Genomic DNA, 19668 nt, shown 5'->3' with positions numbered 1-19668 from the left:
TCAGTTTTCACATAAATGTGTTTTGGGGTATGGATTTGGGTTATGATTTTGGTAAGTTTTCCCAACATGTAGCCCAGTGAAGGTAGATGTGTTTGTGTCTTGGGGTGGACACATGCACGTAATAACTCTCCTGTTCCCTATCCTGACAGCTAACGGGCCTCCCCAGGGCCTTGAACCTTGAGCTGGCCATGCTCGTGCCAAGTGATCTTGCTGCAGAGACAGCATGTGGAGGCTGGAAATGACAGCCAGGGGAGGTTATGCACACGGTCAGGTTCTCTCTGTATCACTACGAGCATCACAGTATTCTTACTTGAAATCTACACCTGGGATGTATCTTGACTCCATAGTGATGCTTCCTGTATGCCAGTAGGAAAACAGTTCTGTCCACTGTATATCCCGATGGTGACAAATTTCCCACTCTCCATTATTTTTCTTTTTTTGTTTTAAAGATTTTATTATTTTATTATTTATTTATTTATTTTAGAGAGACAGGGATAGAGAGAGACCAGGCGGAGGACAGGCAGATGGGTTTGGAGAGAGAGAGGCAGACTGCAGGCTGAACACGTAGCCTGATGGGGGTGTCCATCTTGTGACATGGAGATCATGAGCTGAGCTGAAATCAAGAACCTCCAAAGGGGGTACCTGGGTGGCTTAGGGGGTTAAGCCTCTGCCTTCAGCTCAGGTCATGATCTCAAGGTCCTGGGATCGAGCCCCTCATAGGGCTCTCTGCTTGGCAGGGAGCCTGCTTCCCCTCCTCTCTCTGCCTGCCTCTCTGCCTACTTGTGATCTCTGTCTCTCTGTCAAATAAATAAATAAAATATTAAAAAAATAGAAATAACCTCCACGGCACCCCTCTACTGTCTGTTTCAGCCACAGCCTGACAGTTATGTACAAATGGTCACTTTAAAATCCCTCAAATGAACTCTCTTAGACACAAAACCCCTCAAGGTCTTGGGAAACCATGCAGCCTATTGTTCTAGGTGAAAAACTTCTCTGCTCTTAAGGACACAGAGAGCCCTGGGGTGAATCAGATTCATTTCCTTTAAGTGAATGTTTGAATGGCATATGGCTGTCTATGACTCATGGGACTAAATGACAGAGAACAAAGGTCTCTGGGATCCTCGCCAAAATAAAAGAGAAATCACTGAAGAGACGAAACACAAGTTCAGGATTGTTCTGTAACATTTTTCTAACGTTAGGAATCTGCTCCCCAAGCTCTCCATGCCCTGTCTGCAAACAGACTCCAGGGCTGTGTAAATTGTCACCAATATTTTTTGGACTCTTGCATTTTTGCCAATAACTGTGGAATGGCTACAGGGATTGTACCTAAGACTTGGCTCAATTATTTATTCCATCTGTTTTTAGCCTCTGGAGGTCAGGAGGATCATGATGCTCTAGAGCAAGTCATGGGTTCTTCCAGCTCTTCTGCTTCCTGAGGAACCCAGAGTGCACACCGTTGGCCCAGGTAGTGATGGCAGAGACCCAGAATGTCCGTCAGACTCACATGAAACAGTTCTTAACTAGCAGCAGATTTACTACCAATTAGCAGAGGATAGAAAATGCTGAGAGCCCTTTCAAGTATCTAGGAGGCCCCAGACCCATCAGACATTAGCTTTGGAGACCCCTCACTGCAGTGTAAATCCTTTTTCTTCTCAAATGTGGGGCAGAGAACTATTATGGTACAAGTCAGCACAGAGAGGCTTGGGGGACTCTCAGATTATGTGTCCCTACTTTCGTCGCCCAGTTCTGGCATTAGGACTGTCATTTGGTAGCATATCAAAACCCAAAGAACAAATAATCCAATGAAGAAAAGGGCAGAGGACATGAACAGACATTTCTCCAAAGAATACATCCAGATGGCCAACAGACACATGAAAAAAATGTTGAACATCACTCGGCATCAGGGAAATACAAATTAAAAGCACAATGAGATAGCACCTCACACAAGTTACAATGGCTAAAATTAACAAGTCAGAAAATGATGGGTGTTGGTGAGGGTGTAGAGAACGGGGAACCCTTCTACACTGTTGGTAAGAATGCAGGCTGGTGCAGCCGCTCTGGAAAACAGCACGGAGGTTCCTCAAAAAGTTGAAAATAGAGCTACTCTATGACCCAGCAATTATATTACTAGATATTTACCCCAAACATACAAATATAGTGATCCAAAGGGTCATGTGCACCCCCAATGATCATAGCAGCAATGTTCACAATAGCCAAACTATGGACAGAGCCCAGATGTCCAGTGGTAGATGAGTTGATAATGAAGAGGTGGTATGTATGTTGTGTGTGTGTGTGTGTGTGTGTATAATGGAATACTATGCAGCCATCAAAGAATGAAATCTTGCCATTTGCAATGACACGGATGGAACTAGAGGGTACTAGGCTAAGTGAAATAAGTCATTAGAGAAAGACAGTTATCATATGATCTCCCTGATATGTGGAATTTAAGAAACAAAACCAAGGATCACAGGGGAAGAGAGGAAAAAATGAAACAAGTTAAAACCAGAGAGGGACAAAAGGAATAGGAGACTCTTAATCACATGAAGCATGAGGACTTAATCACATGAAGCAAACTGAGGACTGCTGGAGGGGACAGGGGTGGAGGGAAAGGGTAACTGGGTGATGGACATTGGGGAGGGGATGTGTTTTAAGGAGCACTGGGTGTTGTATAGGATTGGTGGATCACAGACCTGTACTCTGAAACAAGTAATACATTATATGATAACTAATTGAATTTATTTATTTATTTAAAAGATTTTACCTATTTGTTTGACAGACAGAGATCACAAGTAGGCAGAAGGCAGGCAGAGATAGAAGGGGAAGCAAGTTCCCCGCTGAGCACGAGCCTGATCCCAGGCCCTGGGATCATGACCTGTGCCAAAGGCAGAGGCTTAACCCACTGATCCACCCAGGCACCGCTAACTAACTGGATTTAAATAAAAAGATAATTAAAGAAAGAATTTTTAAAAGTAACCTCATTAGAAGGTTGGTAGAATTTGACTCTACCAAAGATTAGACTATGCCTCATTATTAGCTCTGTGATCCCGTGTACAGTAGTTATGAAGGAGAGTAAGTGAAAAAAATTCACGTATTTACATTTATTTATTTATTTTTAAAGATTAAATTATTTCTTTTAGAGAGAGAAAGAGAGTGCGTGAAGAGGGTGAGGTGAAGGAGGAGATAGAGAGGGACGTGGACTCCCAGCTGGGCAGGGAGCTCTATGCCTAAGCTGGGCTCCACCCCTCAACCTGAGATCACGATTATATTAAAATTAGATGAAAAATTTATTCACAGATTTGCATTTAAAAGTCAGTAAGTGAAAGGACTCTTACTTATATATTTATATGTAAATGCTTTGGGCAATTGTGTCAGAAAAGTCTTCAATGTTTTGTAAAACATGTAGGTCATTCATAGAGAAATATATGACATGACAAAAGAGATAATCAAGGTCTCCTCTGGCATTGTCCTTGATCATCATTCTCCCTGAGGACGGCCATCTCTGGACAGCTCAGTGACGGGGCTCATTAACAGTGTGGGGCATCTGCTCCCCAGAGACGTCAGCTGGGGAAACACATTTGGTTCTCAGTGCCAGCCCAGCCATAGCTGAGTGTCACAGCACCTCTCCTGTGCTCTTAAGGGTCTCCCTGTCATACAGGCAGGTCACTGCTTTTGGGAAACCAAGGTGGAGTTTGCAGTAGTCTTCATCTCCTAGCTCCTAGAGGAAAAGGGCAGATCTCTGTTCACCTAAAGATACATGAAGTTATCATGAGAAAACATCCTTCTGCTTAGGAAAAATTTATGGATAAGCCAGTGCTGGTGTAGTCAACCTGTGCATTTACTTCACACGACTGATTCTACATGTCCAAGTGCCAGTCCTTGATACCGTCTTGAGGCAGTGACTTGGAAAGGAGGTAGGGAAATAGCTTTGAACCTACAGAGAGGGTGAACAGAGGTGAGTGAAATGAAACTTGGTCTGTGTGTTGCTTTAGGAATTGGAAGTTAGTTCATTTTCCGTTGCAATTGTTCTTGTCACAGAAGAGCTGTCCTGGTTTGCACGCATGGTCTACTGTCTAACAGAAAACTGTAAAGTCACCAAATGTAGGAACTAAATTTATCTCTTTGTTATAGACTCCACCAAGTCATTCCCAGACATTTCATTCTACTACAGTACATTCACTACACCTGTGTACGCACATGTGGAAAATACTTTAAATATCTATATGTAATGGGAATAAAATATGCCCTTCAGCAATAGAATAAGAGAATCTTCATGTGTATAAAAGTATTATATGCTTCCATACTTTCCTATTGGTTCTTATTGTCTATGAAAATAGACAATATTTGTTCTCTGTTTAAATCTCATTGTCACCATTTATCATTTCTAAATGTTCATTTTCTCCCTTCGAAGTTACCAAAGAATCTAAAACATGTAAGGATTATTAGACACATTATGTTGAAGATCACAACAGGGAGTTCCATTTTGTGGATATTGCGTCAGTGCATCTCTACTGGGACGCTGGGTTCCATCCTTCTATCCTTGCACAGGATCGTGAATGGACTCTGTGTGAATGCTGTTGGGGCCCTGCTCAGATGCTCTTTACCTGGCTGCTGCTCTGATCCTAACCGTACATGTTAGGAATATGGGCTGCCAGGTGCACAGCCATTCCCTTCTTCAGAGATTTGCCCTCAGCTGAAAGGGATCCACTTTGCCAGGGGGTCTGGGGAACACACTTGGGGCAGCTCACAGCCAGGGACAGACTCACGGGAGAGACAAAAGGCTGCCAATGTCAAAATAGGACTAAGTCTGATGCAATGCATGCTCCAGAGCTGTGCTGTCTAATACTGGAGTATGTAGCCACAGAAAGTCATTTAAATTTAAATTAATTCAAATTAAATAGAATACAAAATTCCATTTCTCAGCTAGGCTATTTTAAATGCTCAGGTAGTGACATGTGGATAGTGGCTATTGCATTAGACAGCGAGGGCTGAGTATTTCCACCAGCACAGATGCATACTGTACTGGAGACTTGTGTCCGGCTTCTTACGGGATCAGGTGCATGCCATCTTCCACCTGAGACCACATCCTTGCTTAGCAGCATTCTCTGCTCTGTTCTGCTTCCCTCATCCCCTTTATCCTGGGAGCACTCCCTGAACAAGCCACGTGCAGTGGAAATCCTACTTGATCCTCTTCTCCCATGGAACCTGGTGGAAAGCACCATCCAGTTCGTGAGACCTGTCATTTCCAGTGTTGTGAAAGCTGCCTTCCCCCTCACTAGCTCATCCCGCATTGACCTTGGGGGCCTGTTGTAGAATATGTGGGGTCAGCTCAGACCTAGGGGACACAAGCTTTATTAAAGTAATAGTGATTCATTCCTACCACTGTCAACACTACTTCAGGATTCATTCAGGAAATGGATAGGGCAGTGTTTAATGTCAATTATGTCGGTGACTGTTATATATTTGAAATATCTTCAATACAGACATTTTTACAATATTTTTGATAATTAAAATGTGTATTTTTCTTACTGAGTATGTGATTTTCAAGAAATATGGACTCTTCCACTTGAAGTTTTAGACTTATGTGTCAGCATTGAACACGTGGTAATGGGTCTATCAGCTTTCATGTGCTGGTATGAAACATTCAACCTCTTCCATTTAATGCCCATTCTCATAATTATTATTGTAGAATTGTATTTTTTGAGATGTCATTTCCCACTTTATTGTTTTTAGATGCTGATTATTACATAAAATGCCATTGTTTCTGTTTTGTAGAATCTACTTACTTTATTTTATTTATTTATTTTTTAAAAGATTTTATTTATTTATTTGACAGAGATCACAAGTAGGCAGAGAGGCAGGCAGGGAGAGAGAGAGATGAGGAAGCAAGCTCCCTGCTGAGCAGAGAGCCCGATGTGGGACTCGATCCCAGGACCTTGAGGTCATGACCTGAGCCAAAGGCAGCGGCTTAACCCACTGAGCCACCCAGGTGCCTGAATCTATTTATTTTTATTTCACCTAATAACTCTTTAGTCTCTCAATGTATAACCTGTGCTTTTGTCAAGGATGTATTGTTTTGTATGCAAGATAATAATTTATGTGTGGATTTGTAACTGGATTTTCCTCTACCGTCTCACATCATGATAATTGCCAGAGACAGCGTTCTGTGCTCCTTACATAGGATGGGTGTGTTTACTGTTCCTGTCCAGCCAGGATTATTTACATAGTTTGTCCAAGAGGAATGAATGTCTCTTACTGCATTCAGGCATTTGATACCTACCTACGTAGAGATGATGGTTTTTAGTCTACTCACACGGTCTTTGACGTGGTAAGAAGTAGATGAAATGAAGTTTTTCATTTAACCTTAGGCTACACATGTCCTTTCTCTGGGAAGATGTGTTCTGAGGTGGTGCACAGAGATTGGAGCGGGACGGATGCTGAGCGGGGGAGGTGGAAGGGAGGACAGTGAGCCGGGTCCGCAGCTCAAGCTGTTGAGATCCGAAGAATGCATTATGCAGGCTGCTCTTTCTCACGTCCAGTGCTGCTCAAGGGGAATAGTTTTCCTAGATGTAATGTGAAAAAAAAAAAAAAAAAAGAAAGAAAGAAGACGGTGGACTATGACAAGAGTATTCCTGTTCCCTCCCAGGGTTCTCTCCAGGAAGGCACTGGAAGCAATTGTAACCTCCACAGACAAGCCCATTCTTTCTGTCTCTTTTAGTGGGCATCTCCTTTGCCTGATACTTTATTTTTCAATGGAAAATCATATTCATTTTTGTACCTTTCGGATAGAAGCCATTCAGCATTCTTTAGATGCATGTATACACACATACACATGCGTATGTAATCCAGAAAAGAAGGAAACCATTTGTGCAAGTTCAGCTCACCACAGTTTTGTCTTCTCGTTCCTTCCTTCTTTGTCCTTATTGATAAGATAATGTGAAAATAGATCACTATGTATTGTGACGGTACAATATGATACTGGTGTTTTCCTTGGATGAGTTAACATTTCCCTTTTGTCCTCTTTACTTTGGTGAGTAAAGCCTTCATTAGACACCTTGAAAATGCCAGCAATTTCTTTCAGATATTTTATTTGTATTTGTGCGTGTGTGCATGAAACTGAACCGTGTTTTTTTTTTTTTTTTTTTATTTGCTCTTTTGAGCAGGTGTGAGTCTGGGCACATTCTCTGTTGTTGCACATTTACACTGTCTCAGATACCTTTATAACTAATTCCATTAAGAAAGTGTTTGTGGATAGATTTTTTTTTTTAGTGGATACAACTGAATGCATCTCTATAGGAAATCCAAGGAAGTATAAAATAATGTGACATACTGTATCCTCTATTCTCAGTCCATAAAACTTATTTTATGCCAGTTTTGTACCAATTTCTTCCACACACCAGTGGGTCTGCCCTGAAACCTGATTCAGATATTTAGTCTCAGAAGAACAAGAAATGAACTGTATGCCTAAGCATTTGAACATGAACGAACTGAAACACTCATTTTCTGAGCCTCTTTGGTTGGTTTATAACTGCTTCTTCAGTTCTAAGCAGCTGGAAGTATAGGGTCATCAGACTCACCCGAGCGCTGGTTACATGTCTGATTCAGCATCATTAACTCTGCAAGACAGCTTCGAGAAGGTACTAACCTAATGTGGACGGGTATCTGAGATTTTAGATAATACCCGAATATCCTTTTCTATGACTTTTTTGTCATACTCAAAGGCTTCCTTTATAGGTATTTACCTGTCATTGCTTTGAGAATAAATCGGTCTTTATCTCTATATATTTGTCTAGTTGATTAATTTATCATAGAAGTGGTGTAAAGCATTACCCTTTGTATGTAGATCATACAGTTGGGTAACTTTTAAAAAATATTTATTCTGATTAGAATGTGGATGGTGAATACTCCAACCTTTTTCAGGAATTTCATGTGCTCTGGTTGGCAATGTGTGAAATAAAAGTCTGCAGAAGGAAGAAGAAAGTTGCGGGCACTGAATTTTAGGGCTCTGATTCCACATGATGATGCACAACCAAGGTATGCTCAGAGTTCCTGAAAATTGATACAGTAATTTTAAGCGTCTTTATGCAAAGTTAAGCACTGTATTTAAATGGTGGTGTTTTCAGGGTCTCTCTGAGTGTGTGTTTAGTTCTTTTACTACTCTAAGGAAACACAATTTCCAAACATGTAACTTTCATAAGTATAGTATCTTAGGTAATTCTGACATAATGTTTATATGCAGAACTACTACTGATATTTTGAATGTAATTGAATTATTTGTATATGTACATTCTAGCTCTTAAACTCCTACATCTGAACACATTTTCGAGTTTCTTTTGTATTATATTCTATTGCAATTGAGGTGTGTACAAATCCAGTTGTGTAAAACACAAGATACATATTTGCAATAACGTCTCTCCCTCTGTCTGCATCTCCTTCTGATTCTTTCTGATTGTTCTCCCTCTATTTCCTTCATCCTTATTATCTCTAAAATGTATGTACATACTTACAGTCCTTTAAGTCCCATTAAGTCATACCAAAGACCTTTCATACCTATGTCTGATGCTAACACGAAGTCCATTATTTCATATTTCTTTTTTTAAAAAGATTTTACTTATTTATTTGACAGAGAGAGAGATCACAAGTAGGCAGAGAGGCAGGAAGAGAGAGAGAGGAGGAAGAAGGCTCCCCGCAGAGCAGAGAGCCCGATGTGGGGCTCGATCCCAGGACCCTGACATCATGACCCAAGCCGAAGGCAGAGGCTTTAACCCACTGAGCTACCCAGGCACCCCTTTCATTTTTCTTATATTACTTATTAAAGATTTACTTTTTGTGATAATGTGGAACTAAACTGGTATAAATTATGTCAATTTCAATCATTTATTAAAATAGTTAATTTTAGTATGCCATGGCCATGTCTTATAACATGAGAGATCTATCTCCACCAGCACCAACATTTTTTTTTAAAGGTTTCTTTTAAAAGTTGCTAAACACTGGGTCCTGACAGGAAACATGCACTAACAGAGGATGGAACAGAAGAATGGCAGCTCTTTCACGGGGTTTATCCTGCTGGGGTTCTCTGACCGGCCTCAACTGGAGCTAGTCCTCTTTGTGGTTCTCCTGATCTTCTACCTGTTCACTCTGCTGGGAAACACCACCATCATTGCCTTGTCCTACCTCGACCCACATCTACATACTCCCATGTACTTTTTCCTCTCCAACCTAAGCTTTCTGGACCTGTGTTACACGACCAGCAGTGTCCCTCAGCTCCTGGTTTATCTCAGGACAGCAGACAAGTCCATCTCGTTTGGTGGCTGTGTAGTTCAACTGTTTGTCTTCTTAGGGCTGGGATGCACGGAATGCATTCTGTTAGGGGTCATGGCGTTTGACCGCTATGCAGCCATCTGCAAGCCCCTGCAGTACACCGTGATCATGCACCCCCGTCTCTGTGCCCTCATGGCTTCTGCGTCATGGTTCATTGGTTTTGGCAACTCCCTGTTGCAGACAGTGCTCATCTTCCTTTTACCACTTTGTGGAAGAAATAAAATAGACCATTTCCTTTGTGAGATTCCTGCACTGCTCAAGCTTGCCTGTGTAGACACCACTGTGAATGAGTCTGAGCTCTTCTTTGCCAGTGTGATCATTCTCATTGTACCTGTGGCATTAATCATCTTCTCCTATGGTCAGATCGTCAGGGCGGTCTTAAGAATAAAGTCATCTGCAGGGCAGAGGAAAGCGTTTGGCACATGTGGGTCCCACATCACAGTGGTCTCCCTGTTCTATGGCACGGCCATCTATGCTTACCTCCAGCCCAGCAACAACTACTCCCAGGATCAGGTCAAGTTTGTTTCTCTGTTCTACGCCATCGTCACCCCCACGGTCAACCCCATCATATATACCCTGAGGAACAAGGATGTGACGGGAGCAATGAAGAAGGTACTTTGCAGGGGCCAGGACTCCAGATGACTGGGCAGGGAAGACCCTTTGATGGAACACATTGAATGCCAGAGTGATTAAGATGTTTGTGACCTACGTGGATCATCTCAAATTTCCCGTGATAAGTCTCAAGGGAATTTACTTATCTCATTCTTTGGAGCAAATGAGTGCTCAAATCCAAGTTCATGGATCCACAGAACTTCCAGAGAGGCCGATTTTTGTTCCTAGATCATTTGCATATATATATGGATTTATTATTTAATTTGAGAAAGAGAGAGCATGAGCAGCAGGGGTATAGGGAGAGGGAGAAAGAATCTCAAGCAAACTGTACCCTGAGTGCAGAGCCTGATGCTGGGATTGGTCGCACAACGCTGAGATCACAACCTGAGCTGAAATCACGTGTTGGGCAGTCACCACGTGCACCCACCTGGCTGCCCGAGCATCTTCATCACATTCGTATTTTAGAGAGCTCCACAGGTTTTCATATTTCACTCCCATTTGGGAATCCTATTCCATTTCTAAGTGCAAAAAGACATTTATGCACATGATATGAAAGGCATAGGCAAAATAAGAATAGGAACCACTAATGCGCTGTAAGAAATGTTAACACTTTAGCATTTTGTAGCAGCTTCTGGAGGAGGGTCACTTATTATTGTATTTGGATCATGGCCATATTATCAGGTCCATAGATTGACTGTATCATTGCCTTTTCACAGAATTAGGTGGGCATCTGTGGGAACAGCATACTTTTAGATGGACGAGAAATTTGGTAACATCACTTCTGATACAGCCATTCAGATATCAGTCCAGGTGTGATGTGAGCAGTGTGACAGTGGTTCTATGCAGCCTGTGTGAGGCGTTCCTGTCACACAGGGGCAGGGCCTGGTGAGTTGCTGCCGATACGCTGAGCAGCAGCTGCCGAGCCCCGGACAGTGCTTACGTGTCACGTTGTGCTGCAGGCAGAGGAGCGCCTGTGTGTGGTCTGCAAGCCAGCTACGTGGCCTGGGAGTCACCCCATGCATTCAAAATGACTTTTAGGACATTATTGTATCTGAAAGTACATAACTCAGTTCCTAGTCAATATTCTGTATGTTCTATCTACAATAATGCAGCAAAATTTCAAAGGGGGAAACATTTAGATCTTCTCTTCATACCATTTTGTAAATTTTTTGATCCAGGCATCAACTGATATGCTTTGTATCTCACATCTGCCCAAGGCCCCAGGCAATTTGAATGCAGAGACACATGAAAGTAAGAGAAATGACCTCTGTTTCCCGGGAAATCCCATGTTCTGTGGAGTTTACTCATTTTTACCAGGAGAAAACTTAAAGAAAGAAATAAAATGTATGTGAACTATGAAAGGTCTCTGTGTGTCTAAGCTTTATAGATAGCCATCTCATTATGAAATAACTGTCACATCATTCCGAATTCTGCACACAGCCCAGTGCAGGTAGATGTGTTTATGTCTTGGGGTGGACACATGCACATACCAACTCTCCTGTTCCCTATCCTGACAGCTATCCTGTCCCTATCCTGGCCTCCCCAGGGCCTTGAACCCTGAGCTGGCCATGCTCGTGCCAAGTGATCTTGCTGCAGAGACAGCATGTGGAGGCTGGAAATGGCAGCCAGGGGAGGTAATGCACACGGTCAGGTTTTCTCTGTATCAATACTAGCATCACAGTATTCTTACTTGAAATCAACACCTAGGATGTATCTTGACTCCATAGTGATGCTTCCTGTATGCCAGTAGGAAAACAGTTCTGTCCACTGTTTATCCCGATGATGACAAACTTCCTGCTTTCCCTTATGTCAGCCACATCCTGACAGTTATACCCAAATGGTCACTTTAAAGTCCCTCAAGTGAACTGTCTTTGGTGCAAAACCCTCAAGGACTCATGATGTTACAGAGCCTATTGTAGTGGGTGAACAACTCCTTCTCTGCTCTTAAGGACACACAGAACCTGGAGCAAAATATTTATTTCCTTTAAGTGAATGTGTGAGTGGCATTTGGATGCTTACAACTCATGGAAATAAGTTATAGAGAACAAAGACCTCTGGATCTATGACAAAATAAGAAAGAAATCAGTTAAGAGACCAAACACAAGTTCAGGATTGTTCTGTGACATTTTTCTAATGTTAGGAATCTGCTCCCCATGGTGTCCATGCCTTGTCCGTAATAGACTCCAGAGTTGTGTAAATTGTGAGAAGTATGATTTGGACCATTTCCTTCTGTGTGTTCACCAGTAAGTGTGTCATGGCTGTGCACTTGTACCCAAAAGCTTAGCTAAATTATTCCATCTGTGTTTAGCCCCTGGAGGTCAGGAGGATCATGATGCTCTAGAGCAAGTCATGGATTCTTCCAGCTCTTCTGCCTCCTGAGGAGCACAGGGCGCACACCATTGGCTCAGGTAGTGATGGCAGAGACCCAGAATGCCTGTAGGACTCACGTGAAACAATTTTTAACCTCAGGTGATTCATTACCACGTAGCGAAGGATACCAAGTAGCAGGAGTGCGTGCAGGAGGCCCCAGAGCCATCAGACACGCCTGGAAGACCCCTTCACTGCGACGGAAAGCATTTTTCTTCTCAAATGTGAGCCAGATCTACTGTGGTACTAGTCAGCACAGAGAAGGCCTGGGGGGATTCACACATTATGTGTCCCCACCTTCATCGCCCTGTCCTGGCTTTAGGACTGTCATTTGGTAGCATATCTGCAGTGTGTAGAGTGGAGGTTCTAAACAGACCCTCTGCGTAATGCTGCAATCACTACTAGGTCAGAAATCACAGCACAGCCACCCCTGTCAGACCCTCACGTTGCTCAGAGTCTGTGCATTTCAGTTACTGTTTGCCAGAATTCTGTTCTGTCCAGGCTCAGCGAGGAGGGAGGAACAGGTTATAGGTCACTGTGAGCCCTTTCCTTCGCAGGTGGCTTCTTTTCAGGTGCTTGTCTTGTAATACAGGTGAGAAGTTCTTTCCTGGCTGTGGTATTGCAGCGTATTTCAGACCTGGTCTTGCAGACTCTGGGACCACTGTGCATGGGAATGTGGTTTGCTGGGAAGGTGAGGTCTGTGTCAGTGTGCAGAAAGGAGTTCTGCTCAGAGGGGTCAGAGGATGGGGTCCCTGAGATGGTCTAGGGACTGGACCCTTGCTCTGGGGAGGGAGACAGTTCCTTCTTCCTCCCAGGGTTCTTCCACTTGTTTTGGAATAAAATTGATAAGAGCAGACTTAACAGGAGATAACTCTGAAGTCTTATTACTGGAACATGGAGGCTCAATGATGAAATTGAGACCCAAAGAAATGACCAAGGCAGGCAGTTTTTATACCTTTTAACAGAGACAAGAAATGTATGCGGAATTGACAGGATAAAGGAAATACATGCTTGGGAGCTTTAGTTAGGAAGGAATTGTAATCAGAATTTGGGCTGATGTCCCAATTCCTAAAAAAGTAGCAAGGTTTGTGTCTAAGCTTTCTCAACTGCAAGGTCCCTATGTGGATTTAGGATGTCTTTTACTTCTTCATCCTGGTCAGGTGCCTTTCGTGGGGAGATTTGTTTCCTGCATTCAGGAGGACAGAGGACAGTGTGGTGTCCTTGCACCTGCTGTTTCCATTCAAGATAGTCAGTATGACCTTGAGGCCCATTTTGGAATCTGCCCTGGGTCTCTGCACTTGCCATACCCTTGATGCTTTCTAAAAACTTAATTCCATTGTTTTATACTGTTGAGTGGATTTATTTTAACCATTCTAAACTGAGCATCCCGTATGGTATATAGGCAATGACTGTTGGAACACTGAAAAAATAAAATTAAAAAAAAAAGGAAAGCCAAATAAAAAAGAAATCTATGGGGTATTTAAGAACTGTAAGTTCTTCTGATAAGGTAAGATTTCTGAGAATAGTTTTAAGTTCTTTTGTGAATGATGTTTGGTGTTCAGTTCTTGACCTGTGTCTTTCGTCTCAGTGATCATCCTGCACATTTTTGTTTTTAAGGACTTTATTTATTTGTGTCAGAGAGAGAGAGAGAGGGAGAGAGAGCACAGCACAAGCCACAGAGGGAAGCTGCTGAGCAAGGAGCCTGCTGATGGACTTGATCCCAGGTCCCCAGGATTATGACCTGAGCTGAAGGCAGATGCTTAATGGCTGAGCCACCCAGGCATTTCTCATCCTGGACATTTTTAATGGTTGGATTATTTGGGATCCTCATGGTCAATATGACGTCATGATCAATTGTCAAAGCCTTTCCAGGAGCTCCCCTTGTAGCAGGTCATAAACAGTGCTTTCCAGGTATTTTTATGTCCCCATTTCAACCATTTGGGAATATTGAAATAGTTTTGCAAGATTCTTTTGGGAAAACTTCTTTATTAATATTTGGAAATGAGAACTCTGTTTTTTGTCTTTAAAGGAAGTATCTTGGCTACAATGTGTGTTTTAGCATGAAACCACCCTCTCTCTGATTCATTGTCTTTCTTGGAAAAACCATCCTGTACTTCCCAAATAAATTTTCTTCTCAAATGCCTCCATGACAGGTTCCATTGTGGCTTGCATTTAGATTGATGTAGCATATATATTAGTACATTATCACACACACACACACACACACACACACACACACACACAGGGATATGCACTTGCACAAATAAATGTATTCCACTTATAATCTCTTGTAGGTCAATCTCTTAACTCTTGTGAAGTTGAATAGTAGAAGAAACTGTTTTCTTTAGCTTGTACTCCATTGAAGTGACAGGATTATAAATGATGTATTTCCAATGTGTCCTGAAATGTGTACAAATATACCCAAGCATGTGTGGTAACAGTTTATTCCTGCAGGTCACATTGCAAAGAAAATAACCACTTACCAGGAGGTGGTGGGGACATGTGCTGTTGATAAAATCCACACCAGTAAAGAGCTGAATAGGACAAAGTATGCTCTTTTTGTTGTCATAAAAGATACACATAAGTTAATAAGTTTAGAAATGCCATTCTTTCACTCTCTGGATTTAAATTTTGATCAGAAACAGTGGGCTGTGTTTTTACATTGGATAGTTCTAGAAAATCTCATTTAATAACTTTGTGGAAAGATTTTTTTAAAGAAGTTACTCTTATTTTTTAAGATTTTATTTATTTATTTATTTAGAGAGAGAGAGTGCGCATGAATGGGGAGGGAAGCAGCGGAGGGAGAGGGAGAAGCAGACTTTCCATTGGGCAGGGAGCACAATGTGGGGCTCCAATGCCGGACCTTGAGATTATGACCTGAGTGAGTGGAAGGCAGATGTTTAACTGACTGAGCCACCCAGTGGCAGGGAGGGGCAGAGAGTGAGAGAGAAACTTAAGCAAGAGTTTGCCCTGAGCGTGGAGCCTGACTTGGGGCTTGATCTCACAACCTGAGCCCAAAGCAGGAGTCTGACTCTCAAACAATGTGCCACCCAGGAGCCCCCATAAGGAGATTTTTGTATGAACTAGCAGGAAAAATCTGACCTTAGGAGAGGAATAAGAAATGGGATGAAATAATTGAATGATATCTCTTGTATTTATTTATTCCCCCCCCAGATATACTAAGATAGAACTGACATGTAGCATTGAGCAAATTTTAGGAGTAGAAAATGTGAATATCTACATATAACAAAACTGTTACCACCTTAGGGTTAGTTAAAGCTCCATCTCATCACGTAATTACCCTTTCCTCTTTGTGGTGAGAACGATTGAGATCTACTCTCAGCCACTTTCAAGTCTGTAATACAATCACATTAACTCCGTGGACCACGGACCATGTGGTGCATTAGCTCCTCAGGACTCTCATGTGATAACTGGTAGTCGGTTCCCTTTGCCCAACATCTCCCACTTCTCCTCCCCTTACCCCTGGTAACCACATTTCTACTCTCTGTACCTACAGGTTGAGCTTTTCTGGATCCCACAGTTGTGTGGGATCACAGAGTGTTTGTCTTGCTCTTCTGACTTGTTTCACCTACTACTAATGCCCTCAAGGTCCATCCATGCTGTCACCAATGGCAGGATTTCTTTCCTTCTCCTGGCTGAATAATATTGCTTTAGATACTTATGCCACATCCTCTTTCTCCGTTCATTGTGTGGACACTTAGGTTGTCTCCACATTTGGCTATTGTGAATAGTGCTTCTGTGAATATGGGAGGGCACAAATCTCTTTCATATCCTGATTTCATTTCCTTTGGATGGGTACCTAGAAGCTAGTTACTTAGAAGCTAGTTACTGGATACAATAGCAGTTCCGTTGTTATTTTTTTGAGGAACCTCCTTACTGCTATCAATGGAGGCTCTATCAGTTTACATTCCCATCAATTGCACATGAGTTTTCCCTCACTGACTCTTGTTATCTTTTGTCTTTTTGACAATAGCCATTCTAATAGGTGTGAGTGATATCTGTGGTTGTGGTTTGCATCTTCTGGAGGAATAGTGATGTTGAATACCTTCCATGTAGGTATTGGCCAGTTGTATGTCTTCTTTGGAAAAATGTCAATTCAGTTCCTCTGTCCTTTAAAAAAAGTGCAATTGTTGGTTTTTATTCCACTAAATTGCATGAGTTTCTTTTTTCCTTTAACTTTTATTTTTTTTAAATTAACATATAATGTGTTATTAGCCCCAGTGATACAGTCTGTGAATCACCAGGTTTACACACTTTGTAGCACTCACCATAGCAAAAACCTTCCCCAACGTCCATAACTTCACCATCCTCTCCGTACTCCCCCATCCCCAGCAACCCTCAGTTTGTTTTGTGAGATTAAGAGTCCCTTATGGTTTGTCTTCCTCCCGATCTCATCTTGTTTCATTTATTCCTTTCCTAACCTCAAACCCCCACATTGCCTATCAGCTTCCTTAAATCAGGGAGATCATATGATAACTGTCTTTCTCTGATTGACTTATATCGCAAAGCATAATACCCACAAGTTTCATCCACGTTGTTGCAAATGGCAAGATTTCATTGCTTTTGATGGCTGCATAGTATTTCATTATATATATATATATATATATATATACCACTTCTTCTTTATCCATTTGTCTGTTGATGGACATCTAGGTTCTTTCCATAGTTTGGCTATTGTGGACATTGCTGCTATAAACATTCAGGTGCACATGCCACTTCAGATGCCTACATTTGTATCTTTAGGGTAAATACCCAGTAGTGCAATTGCTGGGTTGTAGGGTAGCTCTATTTTCAACTTTTTGAGGAACCTCCATGCTGTTTTCCAGAGTGTTTGCACCAGCTTGCATTCCCACCAACAGGGAAGGTGGGTTCCCCTTTCTCCGCATCCTCACCAGCATCTGTCATTTCCTGACTTGTTAATTTTGGCCATTCTGACTGGTGTGAACTGGTATCTGACTGTGATTTTGATTTGTATTGCACTGCGTGAGTTTCTTATATGTTTTCGATATGACCCCTTATCAGGTAGAAGAATGTAAGTATTTTCTCCCTTTTCATAGGCTAACTTTTTATTTTCTTGATTTTTCCTTTTGCTGTGAAGCAGGTTTTTATTTTTTGTATTTTTTTTTTAGTATTTTAAGTCTTTTATTGCTTTTTTTCTTTTCTTTTTTCCAAAGCAGTCATTTTTTTTTTTAAATTTCTTTTCAGCTTAACAGAATTAATTGTTTTTGCACCACACTCAATGCTCCATGCAATACGTGCCATCCTCAATACTCACCACTTGGCTCCCCCAACCTCCCACCCCCCACACCTTCAAAACCCTCAGGTTGTTTTTCAGAGTTCTCAGTCTCTCATGGTTCACCTCCCCCTCCAATTTCCCTTAACCCCTTCTCCTCTCCATCTCCCCATGTCCTCCGTGTTATTTGTTATGCTCTGCAAATAAGTGAAACCATATGATAATTGACTCTCTCTGCTTGACTTATTTCACTCAGCATAATCTCTTCCAGTCCCGTCCATGTTGCTACAAAAGTTGGGGATTCGTCCTTTCTGATGGAGGCATAATACTCCATCGTGTATATGGACCACATCTTCCTTATCCATTCATCCGTTGAAGGGCATCTTGGTTCTTTCCACAGTTTGGAGACCGTGGCCATTGCTGCTATAAACATTGGGGTACAGATGGCCCTTCTTTTCAGTACATCTGTATCTTTGGGGTAAATACCCAGTAGTGCATTTGCAGGGTCATAGGGAAGTTCTATTTTTAATTTCTTGAGGAATCTCCACACTGTTCTCCAAAGAGGCTGCACCAACTTGCATTCCCGCCAACAGTCTAAGAGGGTTCCCCTTTCTCCACATCCTCTCCAAAACATGTTGTTTTCTGTCTTGCTAATTTTGGCCATTCTAACTTGTGTAAGGTGATATCTCAAAGTGGTTTTGATCTGAATCTCCCTGATGGCTAGGGATGATGAACATTTTTTCATGTGTCTGATAGCCATTTGTATGTCTTCATTGCAGAAGTGTCTGTTCATGTCTTCTTCCCATTTTTTGATATGATTGTCTGTTTTGTGTGTGTTGAGTTTGAGGAGTTCATTATAGATCCTGGATATCAACCTTTTGTCTGTACTGTCATTTGCAAATATCTTCTCCCATTCTGTGGGTTGCCTCTTTGTTTTCTTGACTGTTTTCTTTGCTGTGCAGAAGCTTTTGATCTTGATGAAGTCTGAAAAGTTCATCTTTGCTTTTGTTTCTTTTGCCTTTGGAGACATATCTTGAAAGAAGTTGCTGTGGCTGATATCGAAGAGGTTACTGCCTATGTTCTCCTCTAGGATTCTGATGGATTCCTGTCTCACATTGAGGTCTTTTATCCATTTTGAGTTTATCTTTGTGTACGGTATAAGAGAATGATCGAGTTTTATTCTTCTACATATAGTTGCCCAGTTGTCCCAACACCAATTATTGAAGAGACTGTCTTTTTTCCACTGTATGTTTGTTCCTGTTTTGTCGAAGATTATTTGACCATAGAGTTGAAGGTCCATATCTGGGCTCTCTACTCTGTTCCACTGGTCTATGTGTCTGTTTTTATGCCAGTACCATGCTGTCTTGGTGATCACAGCTTTGTAGTAAAGCTTGAAATCAGGTAACGTGATGCCTCCAGTTTTGTTTTTGTTTCTCAACATTTCCTTAGCAATTTGGGGTCTTTTCTGATTCCATACAAATTTTAGGATTATTTGCTCCAGCTACTTGAAAAATACTGGTGGAATTTTGATCACAATGGCATTAAAAGTATAGATTGCTCTAGGCAGTATAGACATTTTAACAATGTTTATTCTACTGATCCAAGAGCATGGAATGGTCTTCCATCTTTTAGTGTCTTCTTCAATTTCATTCATGAGTGTTCTGTAGTTCCTCGAGTACAGATCCAACAGCCCATTAAAAAGATTATCCACCATGACCAGGTGGGATTCATCCGTGGGTTACAAGGATGGTTCAACATTCACGAATCAATCAATGTGATAGAACAAATCAATAAAAGAAGAGAGAAGAACCATGTGGTCCTCTCAATTGATGCAGAAAAAGCATTTGACAAAATCCAGCATCCGTTCCTGATTAAAACACTTCAATGTATAGGGATAGAGGGAACATTCGTGAACTTCGTAAAATCTATCTATGAAAAACCCACAGCAAATATCATCCTCAATGGGAAAAAACGCGCAGCCTTCCCGTTGAGATCAGGAACACGACAAGAATGCCCACTCTCACCACTCTTGTTCAACATAGTATTAGAAGTCCTAGCAACAGCAATCAGACAACAAAGAGAAATAAAAGGTATCCAAATTGGCAATGAAGAAGTAA

The 19668-nt window shown here is 41.7% G+C and overlaps 1 protein-coding gene across 1 annotated transcript; it reads left to right on the top strand.

The window, feature by feature from the left end:
- Positions 1-9021: 9021 nt before the first annotated feature.
- LOC116587602 (putative olfactory receptor 2B8) lies at positions 9022-9960 on the top strand. The gene has a single exon (XM_032338225.1). It carries the CDS (start codon positions 9022-9024, stop codon positions 9958-9960), a length of 939 nt encoding a protein of 312 aa, XP_032194116.1.
- The last annotated feature ends 9708 nt before the right edge of the window (positions 9961-19668 follow it).

Source organism: Mustela erminea, chromosome 4, assembly GCF_009829155.1.
Source record: "Mustela erminea isolate mMusErm1 chromosome 4, mMusErm1.Pri, whole genome shotgun sequence".
In the NCBI taxonomy this organism is placed as follows: domain Eukaryota; kingdom Metazoa; phylum Chordata; class Mammalia; order Carnivora; family Mustelidae; genus Mustela; species Mustela erminea.
Note: the sequence above shows the minus strand (reverse complement) of the source record. Positions and strands in the feature narration are given on the sequence as shown.